The 19,768-nt window shown below is 38.4% G+C and overlaps 1 protein-coding gene across 1 annotated transcript; it reads right to left on the bottom strand.

The window, feature by feature from the left end:
- Positions 1 to 10,102: 10,102 nt before the first annotated feature.
- LOC148591869 (transient receptor potential cation channel subfamily M member 3-like) lies at positions 10,103 to 19,511 on the bottom strand. The gene is made up of 4 exons (XM_088536629.1): positions 19,434 to 19,511; positions 18,679 to 18,878; positions 17,221 to 17,353; positions 10,103 to 11,578 (listed from the first exon to the last, which is right to left on the bottom strand). Exons 1-4 carry the CDS (start codon positions 19,493 to 19,495, stop codon positions 10,129 to 10,131), a joined length of 1,845 nt encoding a protein of 614 aa, XP_088392755.1. The 5' UTR covers positions 19,496 to 19,511; the 3' UTR covers positions 10,103 to 10,128.
- Positions 19,512 to 19,768: the final 257 nt, after the last annotated feature.

Genomic DNA, 19,768 nt, shown 5'->3' with positions numbered 1-19,768 from the left:
TGCAGGCTCGGAGGGTCTCCTCTCCTGGGACAACCAAGGTGTGGGGGGAAGGACAGAAAGTAAGGGGAAAAAGTCTGAAATACTTCGAAAATCATTGCTTTATTGTGAGGCGTACACGTTTTCCTATAACAGTCTACTCACCTCTTCAATGTTCTTCACTTCCAGCATGAGTAGAAACAGGGGGACTGACGAACACATCTCTTACCTAGATTCACAGGCATCAGTACGTGATGTAGCACATAGCCACAAGTATGGCTAGGGTTCTAGGATATATTTAGTGTGAGAGAGGTATTCTGACTGCTTTGTACTAAGCCAACACTTCAGGCAGTTCTGTCCTTAATATCCTGTTTTTGAGGCATAGCGATCATCTGTGGGTATATCTTTAAAGATGGAAACTCTCAGAGACATGGAGGGTATGGGAACAGAAGCTTGTATGGTCCATGTGCAAGCCCTTCCTCGTGGCAACCTTGTTGCTACTTTACATCCGCACTTAGGCAGCCAACACAAAGAACGTGTCCTATACCTCTATTATGTCAGAACAGAGTTTCCATTAAAACAGGGGGAGATACAGCACTTGATATAGCACAGAAAGGACCTGTTATTAAATCTCTCCCTAGCAGCAGATGTAAAGCAAGGTCTTTGTCCTTTCTTCCTTATGAAAGCATCATCAAAACAATTTTGACGAATAATACATACTGTGTGTTATTTTGTATTGCACTGTAGTACGCATTTTCTAAAAGATGTATATATAAAAAGAGTTGCAGTGGGAAGTCTCAACAGTGCCATAACTCTTTATTTTAGCAGCTTTGATTAATATGTTTTTGGCATATGATTGTTGTTGCACCCAGAGCTGAGTCTGTGGTGCCTGCCTCACATTTTGATCCATACCTTACTGGCTAATCTGCTTTGCCTGACCTGCATGACACAAACACCTAGGTAGACATTCCTGGAGTTTAATCTATGTCATCCCTGGCTGAGAGTGGAAACTGAGCATGCAACTCAAATTACTATCTTCAGCCTGCTTGAAAAGGTTGGAAAACTACACCTTTTCTACAACTGCAGCTCCATCCTTCCAGGTGAACCTTCTAGACTGTCCTTAGACGTCCTTTCCAACCTTAACCATTCAGTGATTCTGTGATTCTGTGAAACTCTAGGCAATACACCGTGATATTGCACAGCTGGCCGAGCAGCCACAGAGAAGGGGGATGTAAGTCTGTCTTGTTGAAGTTTTCCTGTGAAATATTTAAGCATTTAGTAAAAGAAGACGGAATTATGGTTTTAAAGAGACAAGCTGAGCACACTTTTCCCTGAAGGTGCTATTCCCTGTATCTTCTCAGGTGCCTGAAAATTACTATTACCACCAGCAGTCAGTGACCACGATCAGCAGTAGTTAAGGACATCCTGTTTCCCCATAAAAGTCTACAGTACCTTATTGCCTGCAAACACCCAGTTTTAGAAGAGATCGTGTTTGGAGTAGGGTAGTTCATTTTCTAGAACTTTTGCCAATCCAAGTAAGTATATAAAGGTTTCAGAAAATATTTAATGCCTCCAGTACCCATGTAGACCCCACCTACACCTCTCTGTGGGAGAAGAGAAGGAAATGTCCCTGTGTTGCAGTGCACTTTCCCTTTCTGCCAACAAGGGTGGAGGCGGCAGCAAGCTGCCTTAGTTAGAAAGACAAAATGCTTTGGGGAGAAAATGATCTTCTGGGGAAATGGGGACCAGGTCACATTCCCGAAGCTTTGGCCTGTTCTTGCAGGTATTCAGCACACCTTGCATAAGATTGGAGCAAAGGGACAGACTGTCCTTTCACATGCTCATCAAAAACCACTCAACGGCCCCACTGAGGTGGGAACAATTTATTCAATAGCAAACCCAGATTAATGGTCATTGCTATAAGTTATATGTCCAAGTTATGATTCTCTGAGGAACAGACTATGCTATTAGTTAAAGAGATAGCATGGGAGAAATGGGTTAGTCATTAAAACTCCCTATTGTTAATTTCAGTGCTATTGTAGAGTTCCCTGAGCAGCCACTGTGGGAGGGAAGTGAGATCGAGCCACATAGTGTGAGACTGATGAGAATTTTAGAATACATATTTATCTTAACTGGACTTCTCTTCTGCCTTTGCACCACCTTTTGAATTATAGCGCGGTTAGCACAATTTAGCAACTAGTGAGATTGAATTCAGGTTTATTTTTTTAATGACTTGCCTGAAAAAAAGTATTTTTCATTTTTCGTATTTTTTTCTGAAATTTTCAGGAACTTTGATTTTTAGCAAAAGATGCACTTTTAGATTCTAAACTTTCATTACAAAGTCACAAAATGCTACATTAGCAGTTGAATTTTTGTGAGTTTTTAGGTAAAAGGAAAAAAAAGCTTACTTGTTCACTTTTTCTGCAATGTCCTTAGAATTTTGGTATGGATTCTTCCAAGCTGGCTAAAAAAATCCTAGACTTTCACACTTTGAACCAAGCACACTGATATATTTTGTGAGAATAATATTTTCCTCTTCACAGGCTGCCTCAGAGGTTCACATACGGATGTATAACATTTACCTGCGTGTGCAAGTGAGGAAACGTGTAGCAAGGATTTAAGTGTGTTAAGACGGAAGGTGCTTATCAGTGTTGTGCTGACCACCTGAATAGCTGTCGAACCTCTTGTTTTGAAATCCTGACTAACCAAGGTGATTCCTGTCATAGCTATCACCATATACGGTGATTCTGCCATAGCTCTCACTGAGTGCTACTGTTATTTCTTACAGCACATTGCAGTAACCTACTCTTTGATACTGCTCGTCATTATCATTACCTAAACGTACAATCCGAATGTACAATGTTTATTTTCACAATCATCTGAGAATTTCAAAATCATCAAATTATTAGAACTTTTTTATTGTTGTTGTTTGTGCTAGAAATGTAAAAACTATGAATTAAAAGCCTGATATGCAAAGACAGAGAGCTTATGAAAGTATTTCTGTAAGTTCTTGCTGTATGCAGTCGTGAGGACAATGAATCAGGGGCTACCACCATGGTCTGATCCAAATAGAGGATCAGACCACCAGCGTCGAGGTGAAAATCATGGGAATGAAAATCAAGGCTGGTAATGATGTTGGTTGTTTCCATCACTTATTAATTGTATGAGAATTAGGTGAAATATATTAGCATGAAAAATTCTGAGGACAATAGATATATAATAATACCTGGAAAGAAACATAATGGATACTGTCTAGCCTTCCCTGAATGGCACTTCCTGAGAAAGGATTAGATAAAATCTCACTGAGGAATTTAGCATTTCCTTCTCAGAAATTTGAAATACAGTACATACCTCTGAGCCATTCCTCTCCTGAAGCATGACTGATCTGTGCAGAGACAGATTCTCTTTTCATTCAATGGGATATTTATTTTCTTTTGCATTTAGCTAAATGATCTATTATCCCAGTGAAGAAGCACTTGCAGAGGGAGCAGCTCCTGACCTTGACTTAATGGGTAAGTGTCTATTTTAAGGCTTTTGTGAGGAGGAATCAGAGCCGGTCATTATGAGAGTAGCAAGAAGAGAGAGACAATGGCTCCTTTTTTGAGGAAGGTGAGATATCGGGTGAGAGGAGGTCATAGATATTAGTGCATTAGTTGGTGGCATTTGTTTTTATAAACTGAAAGCTTCTTTAGCTGTAAGAGTCTCTAATGATACCCATCTGGGGAGAATCCCGTACAAATGAGAGTGTTTCTCTGAGTCTATGCAAGAATGACTGGGAGAGAATCTGCAATCAGTGCTCAGGTCTCCCTGCTTGTTAAAGTGGGAGCTGCTGCTAAAAGAAACAAACCCTCCTTTTAAATAAACGCAGCACCAAGTATGTCTGTCTTGGTTCAGTCAGGAGCCTGGTACTGGCTGCAGATCCCAGAACGACATCAGGCTTGAGGTGAAAATTACTTAGACTGCCCAAAACTTCAGCGCAATCATATGAGACAAAAGTTTGTAACAACATTGACTGCAGATCCAAGTGCACTGCAATAAACTTTGGAGAGAAGGTGCTGCGCCTGAGCATCACGAAGATATATACCTAGCATAATAATTAGATATTTTATTAGGGCATTGACAAGGTGCCAAAAGAGAAGGTGCCAAGTTCCCAAAGAGAGGGAATTTTTTTTAATTGTTTTGTTAAAACTAAAGCAGTAAGAGATTCTAAAGAAAAGCAGCTGCCGTTCGTTTATTGCTTTGAAAGCAAATGACCATAAATAAATGCACCAGTAAACAGTACAGATGTTTTGAACTATATCCTCATTTTTATTGCAAAACAATTGTTACAGAAATTTCAGAAAGTTCTACGGTAGTAATTGCCAACTTCTGCTTTTTGTTACACATCTAAACACAGTCTAAAAGTGCATTGTGAATCCAGTAGACCTTTGGAAAGGATCATTTTCCCTAGTGATATACATTTAGACAAATCAAACTTGAAAACCTTCATAGTTGTAGGAATTTGTTTAAAATGGCATTTTAATTATTTTTCTCCCTTTATAAATGATTGTTATACACTTTCAAATGATAAAGCAAATAATAAAATATTAAATAGCTATTAGTAGACTATATCGCAAACACTGTTCCAGACAGCAGTAGCAGCATACTGACTCTTCTCATGTACGACAACTGCAGTGGTGGGTGGAAGAAGGATATAACTTTAACATAATATACTCTTGTGCATAACACTGCATTTCACAGACAATTCCCACTTCTATCCCCTCCCTACCAAATACTAAAATAAACAAGAGTTATCACTTCCCTGCAGCAGAAACAGCAGCACTTTCATAATCTAACGTATTTTTCTAATAGCTTTTTGAAATAAGTATTTTGTGGCTCTATGATAGATCTGGAAAGAGAATCACATAAGGCAAAAATTAAAAGGTCAGAGACTGTTTTACAACCAGTCTGGCTCAATGGCTCAGTCATTAGACCGCCCACTTGATGATGATTTAGGATAATGTGTCATGACTCAAAGTAATACATAGCTAGAAATCCAGAGTAAATCAGTCCTCTGACAAAAATCAGGGCAACTCTATTGAAATCAAGGGGTTTTCTGCAGAGCTGCAGCAGCAACAGAGAGACCCGAGTAGTGGCCAGCCTGGGAGGGTGAGGAGGATGTGACCTTCCGCGTTCTCCTGTGACCAGCTGCCGAAATCGTAGTTTTCACGGGTCTGCAGAAACTCAGTCTCTTCGAATTCAGCACTGGTGCTCGCATGCACAAGTGTGGCCAGGCCAGTGGATCGGCTGCAGAAGAGTGGAGGGTTTCCTTAGGCAAGGAGATACCCCGGCAAAGACCATTTGCTTGTGCCTGATTTGGACTGTCCTGTTATGTGAGGCGGATGAAGGAAAATTTATGCAAGGAAGTGTTTCCATTTCTTTTGAAGGAGATGATCTATGCTGGATATCTTTTAACTAAACTGAGAATGTGGTCTTTGTTGAGACTGATGTGCTTTTTTGTGCAAAAATGCAAATGTGTTATTATATTTAAGCAGGAGAGAGACATCACAACTGCGTAAGTACTTTTAGGGAAATCTAGGAAGAAATTCACATTTTCCCTACATGTTATTGAATCCTCTTAAGTATGTAACCTGAGCAACATAACAAGACCTTTATTCTTGTTTATAAAATTTGCACCATGAGTTTAGAGAAAACTTTGTTTCACTGGCTCACTCCAAACTAATACCCTTGATTAATTTTGCTTTCAGGACAGAGATATTTGTTTGCTCTAACTGCAGTCATTGGACTAAGGCCTTGTGTTGCAAACAGCACTCTTTTTGAGCAATTACTTGTAAAGCTGACAGTTTATAAGAAACAAATAATTTTCTTTTCTTACAAAAAAATTCACCAAAGGTATCTATCCCCAGATAAAGAGAGGTATCTGTTCCACCAAAGATACAAATCTGTTTTCACTAGAAATCTACAAATGGAAAAATAAAAAATAAAAGCAACCTATATCTGGAACCCATAGTGACTTCCTTATATGCATGACTGGACATTTTCAGAGTTCACTGTAATTTGAAATTAGCTCCTCACTGCCACTGGTTAACTGACACTTGTGCTAAGAACAGTAATGTAGCACCTTGTCTCTTCCAAAAAAGAGAGAGCCAAATGTCTCAGAACTGCTGTAGGTTCGCATTTTGTACTAAATGTCTCAATTTCATAAAATATAATTGTCATTTAAAAAAAATTAAAAAAAATTAGCTTCTTTTGCTTAGAGATCAAACATAATGGAAAATAATGTAAACATCCAAAAGCTTGAATTCATTCCTAACTGGATTCATCATTATAGGCAGGCAATAGTAAAATGTTAAGTCTCACAGTAGTCCAAAGAAATTCATGGAACAATGCATGCATTTTCATTGACACAAAAAAAGACTGGACTGTAAGAAGAGAAACTACCCCAGTTATATCACACGGTTATTGTGAAAGAATAATGTGCTATAATCCAATACCTAGGACACGTGTATACCCAACTTTAGAATAACATCACTTAAACCGGAAACGACAGAACGGATTACTATAGGAAAATATTTATAAAATATTTTACACTGCTTCCTCGGTTGGCCAGCATATGTAAACAAACAGTTAAGTTCAGTTGAATTTCAAAATATTGTTTAAACTTCATTTACCTTATAATCTTTTGCATAACATGCCAGTTCACCTTTCACACTACCACAACTCACCTTTCACAGCCCACAGTGGCTCATTAGAGATTTATACATCAGCTCATACAGACATTTATAGTGGAACTATACAGAGGAATGAGTGAACCATACAGAACTTACGCACTGTGACCAGAAATGCATATTCCATATGTATAATGGAAAGTGGAACTTAATGCTCGATGTAACATGTGCTATTTTATTGCATGTTACAGATTTACAAATATGACTTAATAATGTGATGTTAGAGCTGTCCTGTAACATTCACTAATATTATCACATGTCACCACCATACTGGATTATACATGGGAGATAGATATATATGTGAATATATATATATATTTCATAAGCTATCTTTTGATACAGGACATGTCATATGGCACATGCTATAGTAACACAATGATGGATGATAAGACCTTTACTCTCGCTAAAAGGCCATAATAGTATTGGGAGTGGGAAATCTGATCCCATTACACATAGTGGGTGTTTTGCCATCAGTTGAAAAAGGGGTAGCTTGATGCAGTATATATAACAAAAAAAAAAAAAAGGTAAAGATAAAAAAATCTAACATCCACCATAATATATTCTATAGACACTCTATCATAGAATAAATGGAAAGCATTCAGGAAAAGTAGTGGTCTGACATCTTGCAATCATACTTTTAACATCTGAATTTACATTTTACGTATAGTGGCAAATTTTAAGAGGTAAATAAAGTTTACTCTTCCATTTTACCTGGAATGTGTGCTCCAGATCACTAAAGTGCTGTATCCAAAACATTTATACAGCTTCTGTGTTTGGCAAATTCCTTTACTTTGACAAACTAAGCAATGACGCCTACCCCCGAGGAAAGCCCTGCCACGTAATCCACTAATCACTGATGTGGGATTTCTAACGAATGTGAAATTCCTCTAAGATAGGCCAATACTTTGATGGAGATGGAAGAGCCCATGGACAGTTTGAAAAGACATTCATAAAAGTAACAAAGAAAACAAAACACAGAAAAATCCCCGCCATACTCCACAAGGAAAGATAGATTTGGAGAAGCCTTAGGAACAGGCTGCTATCAAAAGTTGGCACATTTGAAGCAGATTGTTAAACACAAGTCCCTTTGTCCCTGGGCTTTGTGCTATTGTTCAACAATCAGCCTGTCACAAACATGCTTCATAATGCACAGAAAGGGGACAGTTTCTGACCTTTCTCAGTGTCACCATGCGACCGTAAAGCTGCACATGGACTGCAAGGCAATTACGTAAACACGGTGTCTGGATGGAGTTTAGCTCATTGAAAGCGTGATTAAACAAAATTAAGAAAGGAACACGTCGGTGCAGGAAGTATGAAGCACGTTGTCTTTAATGTCACCATGTTGCAATTCTTTATTTCATGAACTTTCCGAAAAAGAGAGTTGATGCCTAAGGGATTTTTACTTTCTTTGCCCCTTGTCTTGAGGCAGATGAATATTTTTATGTGAGGATTTGTTGCCCTTTACATTAAATAGTCATATAGTGCTTAGAGTCTGCCAAGGTGAGATCCTAGTGAGAAAATGTCAGCCTCCATTTTCAAAGCTGCCTTAGACATCTGTAAGGTAATAAATGGGATATACTCCAGTTGCACGTGCTTAGAAAGAAGGAAAGAAGGAAAGAAGGAAAGAAGGAAAGAAGGAAAGAAGGAAAGAAGGAAAGAAGGAAAGAAGGAAAGAAAGAAAGAAAGAAAGAAAGAAAGAAAGAAAGAAAGAAAGAAAGAAAGAAAGAAAGAAAGAAAGAAAGAAAGAAAGAAAGAAAGAAAGAAAGAAAGAAAAAGGACCAGGCTCTGCATAGCTGTTGGTCATTTTAGAGATATTTTAACTTACAAAAGCACTAGCTTCAACTCTTTTCAAGCTTAAGTTTTGCCCTCACAGATGATGTGAAATTGTGATCCAAATGCTATTTATGCTTTTCTAGCTTTTTCTTATCTTCTGCATCCTCTTCCTCCTCTGACCACTGTGATATCTTTCCACGAGAAGTTTGAATCACCTGTTGTCATTGTAGACTGAGTTTTGCGCTTGGAATGTAGACAAAGTCAGTGGAGATGCTACCAGCTTCAACAAAAAACCTATAACTACACTACAAGTAAGATATATTTTCTTCTTCTAAAATGCATGTTGTGTGATATGCTGCTGTACAGTGGAAGCATACTTGCAACTGATGGCTTTTCTTTCAACAGACACCTCAAGTTTCACTTTGGTTCTTCAACTTACCTTAAAAGCACTTTTTTAAAACTCTCCAGTGCTCTGCCAAGAACATTTTCCCTTAAGCCATTTCAGTCTGGTGTGTTATTCTGAATTCAGACTGCGTGATGAACCTTTTGTACTTTGAAATGCTCAAATACAGCCATGTCCACATAAAAGAAAAAAAAGGTATATGTTTTGGGGTGAGGGAATGATGTGAAAAATCGGCAGCTCAAATGGAACAGCAAGAAGAACCTGGCAGCAACTTGGTGGATAAACCTCTGCAATCTTTATAAGCAATTAAACAGAGCAGTGAGAACCTGATGATATTGCTGTGCCTGCTCTGATCACTGTAACAGCACATTATTCTTACTGTTCCATCACATCCTTTGATTTAGTGAGACAACATATTGATGACAAATGTGGTAAAAAAATAAATATATACTATTCGGCTTAATTACATTCATCCTGAGCTTGCTCAGCTGTGCTAGAATCTAGAATGCCTGTTTTATACAGGATATCCCCATATGTTTTAGCAAAAATTCTTTCTCCATTTAAGTTGCAGTACAAAAGGCATTTAATTTCCCTTTCTGCTCTTGAAAATATAAACTTTTTTGTGGCACTAGAAGTTAATACAAAAAGAGATAAGTGAACTCTACGGTTCTTATCTTGTTCATCTTTCTTCAGTTTCACAAGTGTGAGGATGTGAGGCATTTGGGAGAATTTATGTTTGCTTGCTGCCGGCTTCTACAGTAATAACAAATTCTTTTCATCAGTCATCACAATGGTGAATCAGATGAAAAAGAAGTCAGGATTGGAGTTTAGAATATCTAAGTTGTATATCTCTTTCTGCTAGTTAATTCCTGGGTCCTAAAAACTTGTGAATCATCATCAAGCATTTTATGATGCCTTCTAGTAAAAGAAAGATTTCTGAACCTATTTTTTTGCCTCAGAAACCATTATTACTCGTGATTTTATAAGGAGGGTTGTTATTCCTGTTGTTTACTGAAGTCGTTATAAAGTTTCCTCCCTCCCTTTTTCCATAAGTGCAAATGTCAACTGGGTCAAGATGCAGTAACTCAGTGACTAATACTGAGACTGACAATGTGGTCCCTTGACCGGTGGCTAATACCAGCTGGAGTTGACATGTGATGACGTGGGGTTATTTAATTCTTCTAAGGAAAATGGATTGGAGAGCAGATGACCAATGACCTCTAGACTGCCTGTGAGCTTGGTCTGGGCCTAGCTGTGCTTGCTCTCAAAGCTGCGGAAAGCTCCCGTTCTCGACAGTCTCCTCATAGAGAGGTTGTCACCTCTGCTCTCTGGCCTTGAGGACTTACTCCTCTGGAAGGGGTTTCGCAGGCCCGTTGTGTTTCGCTGTCTGTCCAGTTTGTCACTGATAGAGTAGCTTTTCCGTGTGTGCTGTGCATATAACATATTGGACTCGTCCGCAGAGTAGCTGTTCGCCCGCTCAATTTTTGGAAGTGGGATGCTGTTGGTGAGAGTTCTTGCAGCATTGCCTTCTTGAGGAGATAAAGGGGTCCCTTTCTTGTCTTTGGCCTCCACGTCCTCATGATCAGAGCTTGGGTGACTTAATTCTGCTTCTCTCTCTGGGTGGCAGCTTCCCAAATCTTCCACCTTGCCTCCAAGACTGCCAGGGAAACTGGCCCTCTCAGCAATGGTCTGGGGAGCGCTCACACACCTTGTGTCTATGCAATCTGTTATACTTGTGTACTCTGCTGTTTTCACTGGGACACCAAGGCTGCTGAAGTAGCTTCGAGATGGAGAGAACATAAAACTGTGAGATTTCACAATTGGTGTTTCCTCCAGAATAAATGGGGTTGTAGCCAGAAAACGACTGCTTTTAGATCTCTCTAAGGTGTGATACAAGGGAGGGTCTGAATCCCAGGGGATTTGGCAGTCTGTGATTTGTGAATAGTTGGAAGAAAACGCTCTTGTTTCTATTCCAGAGGTTTCCTCATAATCAAGACTCCTGCCAGAGATTCTTTCAGCTGGTGTACTGCTAATGTATGTACTATTAGCTAAGATGGAAGACGCTATGTGTGCCTGTAGAGCCATGTCTCCAGTACCAAGAATGTTTACGGAGCTGTCAAGGGGCTCTATTTCAGACTGCATCTCATCCATGGCAGAAACGTAGATGTCTATACAAGATGAAGGCCTTCTGGAGTCTGGAGCAATTGACAAAGTGCTGGTAGGGGCTAAGGGAACCTTCGCTTCTTTTGCTATGGAGTGGGAACTGCTAGCACGGTGCAGGCTCGTAGATCTTTCCTTAAAAATGCTTTCAAACTTTTCCAGTCCACACTTCTCCTTCATATTTGTTGCATAGAAAGAGTGGCTTCGCAAGCGGGGTGTGATTGTAGGTGATGTTGGGGACATGGACTCCTCGCCGGTGGGATCTATGCTCTCCTGGAGCTTGTAAGTATTTCCTTCCTGACTATTGAAGCTACTCTGCCTTATGATGTAGGCCATATCAGTACAGTCAGAGGAGGTCCTAGATCGTATCTTGGTTGTCTCACTTCTCTCTATACCCGTCAGTTTTTCCAAGGCTGTTGCCATTCTTCCTATCATATCCTCCAGCTGAGCAAGCCTGATGTCAACGGTTTGGAGAGATGCCTTCATGCAGTGCTCGCGCTCATTTACTTCTTCCAGTCGCATGGCCATGTTCTCTACCCTTAAAAAAGGGAAGAATTAAATTGGTTCATTTCTGCACAGCATTAGTGTTCAACTAATAGCTCATCAAAATAAACAGCAACAGACAGGTCTTAAAATTTAAAACCAATCTATGCAATCTCCCTTACTTCAGGCCCTGCTAAAACAGGTTCAGCAGTCAAATCATACTAGAGCACCACAAATGAGCAGTGTCTGTTGCTTGTTGATTGTAACATAAGAGGGGATTTTGAGTGTGCTCTGCAAAAGATCCAGCATCAGGGAAATGTTATAATGATTTGCTGCCTATCTGCTGCCAAAACTTCTGCTTAGGGTATTACAAAAGAATAAAGCTTAGAGCACACGTGACTGCACATTGCCCTCAGTTGTTCCACAGACGAAATTACTATGGTTAATCCTAGAATTAATTGAAGGCTTGAAAGTGGGTAAAATGCCACAGAAATGGGCAACATGACATACTCTTGTCTGCAAATTTGTAGCAGAGTGTGAACACCTAAGTAGGCAATCTCATTCCTAGATTTATTTCTAGGTTATATATATATATATATATATATATATATATATATATTTGTTATTATACTGAATGTAAGTAATATCAGGTGAAGTATGTGTGAAAATTATAGAGAAGAGAACACTAATCAAATCAAATACAGTATGCAAGAGTGTACAAATATTACGATTGTTCTTGTACTGTGTTTATGCTTTATATAGTTCATATTAGTAATTCAGAGATTGAATTAATGGATTTAAAACCTTTTTATCTAATTAACATATTATTTAAATAAAAATATAGCTGATAATTGACTGTGTGATCACTTGATTACTTACTCACTTAAACTTCAAAATAATTGTATATTACATTGATTTATCTCATATTTTAAAATATTTCCAACAGTAAAGTTGGATATAAGTGAATCATGTACTAATTTATACCAATGGCTTTCAAATATTTTAATTTTTTGACTTCTAAAATTTTTTCATTGAAGGACTCAGATGGAGTGCTCTCACATATGGAAGTTGATTTTAGCACTTGTAAACTGTTCTTCCATAATTACATTCCTCAGTAGAATTCTGTAGAGCAGACCAAGGATCTCCAGTGTCTGACAAAGAGGTACTAAAAGCAAGAGTCTAAGTAGTTATTTCAAACACATACTCAGGTTTCTAGATTTACATTTTCTCCATTCCCTAGACCCTAAAAAATGAGCCTTTGTGACATGAGCCTCTGACAGCCTTTGTGACTGTGTAGCATCCAGCCTCTGTACCTGTAACTACTCTTCAGTGATGATGACAGATATAACTTCATAATTTGGGAGCTGCCAGAGATACCCAACAACCTAAAGAACCACCTGGTCCTTTTGTTTTTCATTGATTTTAACAGAGTCAGGATTTTACTTGCGAAAGCTCAGGTTTCTACCAACAATTATTATTATTATTATTATTAATGACTATTAATAATTATTATTATTAATGACTATTAATAGATAATAATAATAATAATAATAATAATAATAATAATAATAATAATAATGTGACAGTAATCCTAAACAAACAACTCAGCAAAACTGGAATAGAACAGTCTGGCTTCAGAATTAAAGGGCAACTGCAGATTCATATAGATGACTGTGAAATACATACATATGTTTACACCGAGTGATCCCTGACTGTATTGTTTTTATTTATGAAAAGAAAGCTTAAGTGATGGTGATCAAATGCAAAGCAATTAGTTGAATTCAATTCCCTTTTAAAAATATATATACATATTTCAACTTTTGGATCTTTTCAACAAATACTTATTCTTCCAATTAATGATATTCTTTTATATCATTGATCTCAAATCTGGAATCATTCATCTCACAAAGCAGCATCATGCTCTGGGAGTAACACTGAGAGAAACATCATAATAATAACATCATGATAATAACATCAATCAAATGTAGCAGATTAGGAGGATGTGTTCTGAAGAAAGCAGTTATAATCTGATCCTTAGAATGCTTCAATAAACGGAATACACTTATTGTCTGATAATGTTGGATAATACTTGAATATCATCAGTGAATAGAGAGCTAGAGCTCTATTTCCTTCAGGAAAAGTGTTGAAGCTCTAGTTCAAAATAAAAATGCCCAGGTTTTACTTTAGATTTTTTTTTCCCACGTGTATTAGCAGCAATATGAACCCTTTGGCAAATCTAATGATGTCCATGTATGATGTCTGCACTGCACCTGTGCCTTTTCTTACAGCAAGACTCTTATCCAACATATGACAGGGCATGAAGCCATCCTAACAGATGGACATGATGGATAATGTGCATCAAGTGTGTTTTGCTGATGATCAAAAATGTCTACCAGCAAAACACAAAAGTGTACTATCTGAATATGGTATTTATTGTCTAGGAATAAAAATTATTAGCTCAGAACTGGTAACCTGACAAAGATTTTATTTGTGATCAGATTTTGCAGGCACTTAATTCTAATTATTTCTATCATTTGTACATGTATTTATCTATAATATAATTGAAATAATGATTTCATGGAATTAAGGGACTCTTTTCAGAAGCAGACTTCTTAACTGAATGGTGGAGTTAGGTGCTGCAGTCCCTTTGTGGACTTTATGGCCACATATTTAAGTCATCATTTTGGTCTTCAAAAGCCTGTTCAACTGCTACGAAGATTGTAGACAGCTGAAATCACTTATGGGGGTGTTCACATTGCTCACCATAGGTGACTGTAAAAAGATTTTGTTCAAAGCAAATGTAGAGAGCAGTTCCCTGGCCTTGTACAGGCTATTTGTACCTTCCCTGACATTTTTTGATGAGGCATTACTGGCTAACCAACCAGACAGCCCGTTTTCCCAGGTGCTGTAGTTTCTGCAGGTTAAAGCCCTCAGGTTGACCTGGCTCTGTTCCCACCTACACTGCCAAGCTGCTGAACTCAGAGCTGACGCAGGGACGCTGCAGGATTCACAGACCTTTCCTAATTCCACTCCAAGCCTGAGGACTCATCTGGCAGTCTTTAGACCAACCTATACCTTTTTCTGTGAGCTTCAGTCTCCCATCTGTAAAATTAGGATAATAGTCATGACTGTCTTGTGGATGCTGTTAGTTTAATGCACCAAAGACTGTAAAACATTCAGGTATTTTGGTAATGGAGGTCATGCTGTACTTAGCAGTATTTATTCAAAAATATTTATATTTAGCAGTAGAGGATTTGACCTTGCACGCTTTGGACTGGCTATGAAAGAGCCCGACTTTGCCATAGGAAGAAATATTTGCAGAGGAGATTGTTTTAATGGTTTCCTGGAAGATTATAAAAAGAAATCTTGCAGTGATTCTTGGTCATATTATCTAGGTTGATCAAAATGTACCCCTGAAAAATTCACAGTATTTAGAGAAGAAAACTCTCCAGGAGGAGTTTGTTGTGATTCATCTACAGCAGCAAAATCAAGATGTCCAACTTCACTGTCTTTGGTTTCCAGCAGATTCACCAAGATTTGTCTTTGCGATTAGGAAGGTAAAGGATCTTTTTGTCACAAAAGAAAGGCAAAGTGTTTTCTGAACCAATACAAAGCCCCCAGTACACACATGCTGTCAAGTTAGCTGTCTCCCAAGGTAAGAGTATAAACTGTGACTTGCTCTAAGTGAGTGTGACAAGGCACTCTGGTCTTCTTTTGTTTTCCTGAGTTCCTCTCTGATTCGTGGCCTCCTGCAGGCTGACAAATCCAGCTGTAAGCAGGAGTATATAGGTATGCCAGGGGTATCTAAGAGGTGAAAATATTCTTGTGAATTAAGCAGATGCATGGAGGAGAGGAAAGGCTGCAAGTGGTCTAGGTACAGGGACATCACACGAGCCTTGTCCCCGCATTTCTCTTTTATCCTCCATCCTCACAGTTTCCTCAGCTTTCCATATGTGGGACAGCTTCAGTGTGTGTATGGGAAATGCCATTTGCTGGGGCATTCTGGATCAATTTTACACTGTATAAAAATAAGTTAATTAAGCAGATGATTAGGCTACATGGTTTTAATGTAGGTATTGTGCTTAGTCTATCACTACAAGTTGGGTAGTCTTGCATATCATCTCCATTTTCTTTGCTTTACGTGCTGTTAGGAATACAAAGACATCTATATAGAGAAAATATAAAGGCCAAATGTGGATTTTAAATATTTGAATATTCAAAGGCTCCTTCCTTGAAAAATAGAGCAGACTGCACTGACAGAATTTTATACTTAAATCTTTCACTATTTAGAATACTTTCTTTCCTTGGCCACCAAAAAGAAAGGTGTGCATGAGCGGAGATTTGAATCTGCAGCTAGCATTTTTAGTTTAGTTATTTGATTGTTGGATTATCAGAACACAATTAAAACTGTACTCAGTCGGATCACAGATGCATGTAGCCCACTATATATGCTTCAGAAGAAGCATATATAATTCTGTCCCCTGGTATTCTCCTTGTTCTGGGAGCAACAGCGAACAATTGATTTCTACTCACCCTCTCCATGCACTCATAATTATATAGGCCACTCTTATTTCACTCCTCATTTGTTTCTTCCAGACTGAGTTACATTTTTTTTTCTTGCATTTCTTATGAGGAGGCCATACCATGCCATGCTTCTCTAATATACTTTTCTAAAATATGTGTTTCTTGAGAGTGCTATTTTCAGGAATGCAAATGATTAAAGGATATTATTTTTGCTAATCTGCTCAGAACTAAATTAAAAGCATGTTTCCTTGCCCACAGGAAACAAGTTTTAGGCAGAGCTGCATTAGTGCTGGAGGAATAAGTGTAAGCAGAAGAATGATACATCTATGTAGTCAATTACTATGGTTACTCTCCTGACCTCTTCTAGATGCATTCAGGTGAAAGTAAGTGGAGTATTCAGTGTAATGCTTTATTGGAATAATTATGATTTATTCGAGTAATTACAAATATCTTACTGGGGTGTGGCCCTAGAATATTTTTGTTTATGAATCAAATGAGAATCTGCCCAGGAAATTTAACTCTGACGTTCAGCTGCTGTATAATGACAGCTTATAAGAACCAGAGCAGATAAACAGATTGATGAATTTTAGGACTGGTGAATTCGAAGACTGTCAACCTGCAGTAAATTTGCATAATATTGACCTTGTTGTTTGTGTGTTACTCTCTTGTAGGGAAACTGTAGGTCCTTTGAAATTAATAGCAAGAGTCCTGTTGCTTTCAATGAAGCTGTCATACTCAACAAGACCAGTGTGAAACAATGTTCTTGCTTTATCTAATTAGCTAACAGATCTATGTTAAAGCTGTAGTTTTCATTAAGGAACTCCCATTTGCTCTCCTCTTCTGTTCTGACTCTTTGTGTCCTAAAGTTCTACTTTCAAAAACTGAAATACAAGAAGATATTGTGTTTTTCCTCACTATTTTGTTGATTTTATTATAGCTAGTTGAAATGGTTCAACTAGTAAAAAAATAGCAAAACATTTGTTTTAGGGAAGAAAACAAAAGAGAAAAGTAATATACAACCTTATATCATCCTGCTTTTTAGTTAAGACTAATTAAAGATCACCTCAAGTATTTCTTTCCTCAAGAGAAAGAAAGAAAAAGAAACAGGAAGAATGGAAAGGGAAACACAATTCCATATCTGCATATAAAATAAAACAAATAAAATATGTGCACCTTTCTGAAGTGACACGAATTCTTTCATCGTTTGAGGAATTGAATCTGTCGTCCTTTTCTCTAAAATATTCTTCTATGCACTGCTCTTCAAAATCATGGACTTTTTTCAGTTCATCCTCAGTTATGAAAAGTTCTGTGGAAACAATGGAAAGAATGTGAACCTGGCTAACTGTTTTAACATGTAAAATTAGCTCCACTCTTCTAACAGTAGAATTCATGGACCAAACTTTCAAAAGCAGGCTTTGAGTTTATCCAGCATTTTGATATGAAATCATATTCATCTAATTACTGAATTAGTGGCTTCAATTACATATGCTTCTGCAGACAGTGACACTTTAGCAGGCAAACACTGTGCACACATGAATGCTTGCTGATTGCATGAGAAGTAAACACAGCTGCCGGTCAGGACCTGGAGAGACGATGGGGGCCAAAACCCACCTGTAAACTAATACATATATAATCATATTTGGAGACTGTCAGGAAAGGAGTCTGAGAGTGTGGAGGGTTGACTTGATATTGCAGGTGCTGAGGTCTACTGGAAGCAGCAGGGGCTGGGGCAGACGTGGTGAGAGATGAGGTAACAGTTTTGCTCTCACTGGCATTGTCAGTGGCACAGCCTGTCTCTGGCTCTTTCCACATGGAGAAGTGGGCTGAGGCATGGGCAGAGGTGCATCTTCCCAAGCTCCATATCTCTGGCATATATGATGAGGGAATTGAAGATGCCTTCTGGTTTTGTGGCATTATGCTGGAAATGCATAATGGTGATGAGATGGTGTTAAAAACCATCTACCTCCATATCTGCACAAAGTTAGGGTATCTCCAAAAATGAAACTTGGAGAGGAGGGGGAACTGGTTAGGCTGTGAAGAGAAAGAGGAAAAACCAAGGTGGGGAAGAGGACAGAAAGCATTGTCAAAACAATCTGACAAGTTTTCTGTCATGCTTATGGGAATTCACTGAAGTGTTTATGACATCACTCCTCTGGTTTGAATCAGTGTCAACAAGAAAACATGTCTACAGAATAACTGCTCTACACCATCTCTCTGTTTATCTGCACATTCACACAAAAAGCACATTGAGGTATGTGCTGTTTGCTTTAAAAATAGGAATGCTATCTCTGCAATTTTAGCAGTTAGACTGAAGACCTGGGAGTATGATGGACTGTATGAAGGATTCCAGTAAGAATAGACCATTAAAAACAACAAAACAAAATCTTTTGCTCCCAGAGAAACAAACAAACAAGAAAATCCAAGAGTAACAGGCTTGTTAATAATCTCAAGAGAACTAAGAGTTGGGGAACACAGGTGAAACTAACTGGCTCACGTAAGAATTTTGTAGTTAAAAGTAGCTCTCTCCTGAAAAGCTAATTTAAGTGCTGGGCTCAGTCTTCATTCACATCAAACGCTAGATATGACCAAGGGCACTAGGAAGTACCCCTCTGTAAATTGTTCAAGGCTTACTTAATCCGTAGTCTCTCTCATCTGGGTCGCTTTCATGTTTCCGCCATCTGCAGCAGAGGTGTTGGAATATCATAGTCATATGACTGAAAATGATCAGAGGCGGTGGGAGAACCGGTCTTTCGTGAAATGTCATGATTAGTTGATACCTTTGAAACTTCCATACTTGGTTAGATATGGATTTGACTTCAAAAAATGTATTGCTAGAAAGAGAGAAAAGGAAAGACAAATGATATTGAATTTTTTGGGGGATACTTTTACAGAAATGGTAAGACAATACTTCCAACCTTAACGTTAACACATTAGTATGTTTCCATATCCCAAAGAAAGAAAAAAGAATTCATGAAATGGACAAAATAATAATAAATAATATTCCTTCACTGAAGCTCAGAGGCTCTATCCATTTCCTGAGTATATTACTACTAATTACTGCCACTCTGTACTCCTTTGAGCAACATCCAGTGACAAAAAGGAATTGTTTTTATTCTGGTTTTCCTTATCAGGAGTGAATGATGCTATAACCAAACTTTGAGTACTTGGTTACTTGCACTTAACATTGCATATTCATCCCCTGGACACCAAACAGTGTAAAGAGCTGGGTATTTCCCCCATTACCTCTAGTAGGAGGCAAGCTACTACCGCTCACCTTGTTTCCTCCCTTCCTCTGAAAATCATTCCCAGACAAAGTCTTTGGTTTAGCTGCCGTCTTAGACTATGAGTAGCCCCCCTAAATCCGTACTTAGCCATGTGCCACTCACTTAAAAACGGCAATGAGGAGGTTCACCAAAAGGATGTTTGCAACCAAGAGGTAACAGGCCATGATGGCAGGAACGATCCATGCTCCTGTCTTGCAAGGGGGAAGCTGGATTATTTTGCCATCTTCTCTGGTTTCGTTTTGACCACAAGGAGCTGGGAACAAAACGCAAACAAGCAAAACAGGAATGAATCTTATTTTTTCATGCTTTTTATGGAAGTATTTAAATTTATGAAGGACCTGCCAAAACAACATCTTCCAAATTAAGAGTGACATTGATGCTCCCCCAAAGAATTTTACATTTGCTTTAGACAGTGTTGATCAGGTGCTTGTCATATT

The sequence above is a fragment of the Tinamus guttatus genome, unplaced genomic scaffold (assembly GCF_059628265.1).
Source record: "Tinamus guttatus ecotype Peru unplaced genomic scaffold, ASM5962826v1 Tinamus_guttatus_pri_ptg000684l, whole genome shotgun sequence".
Classification (NCBI taxonomy): Eukaryota; Metazoa; Chordata; class Aves; order Tinamiformes; family Tinamidae; genus Tinamus; species Tinamus guttatus.
This window is presented reverse-complemented; position numbering and strand designations above follow the sequence as displayed.

Bases quoted from the DNA above. Each gene is read 5' to 3' on its own strand.
- LOC148591869 (XM_088536629.1), bottom strand. From the start codon at position 19,495: ATGGCCTGTTACCTCTTGGTTGCAAACATCCTTTTGGTGAACCTCCTC. The intron at 17,354-18,678 runs GTAAGCCTTGAA...TTGTTTCCACAG, and splicing joins TGAGAGAGACTACGGATTAA to AACTTTTCATAACTGAGGAT. The intron at 11,579-17,220 runs GTGCACATATTT...CCCTTTTTTAAG, and splicing joins ATTCGTGTCACTTCAGAAAG to GGTAGAGAACATGGCCATGC.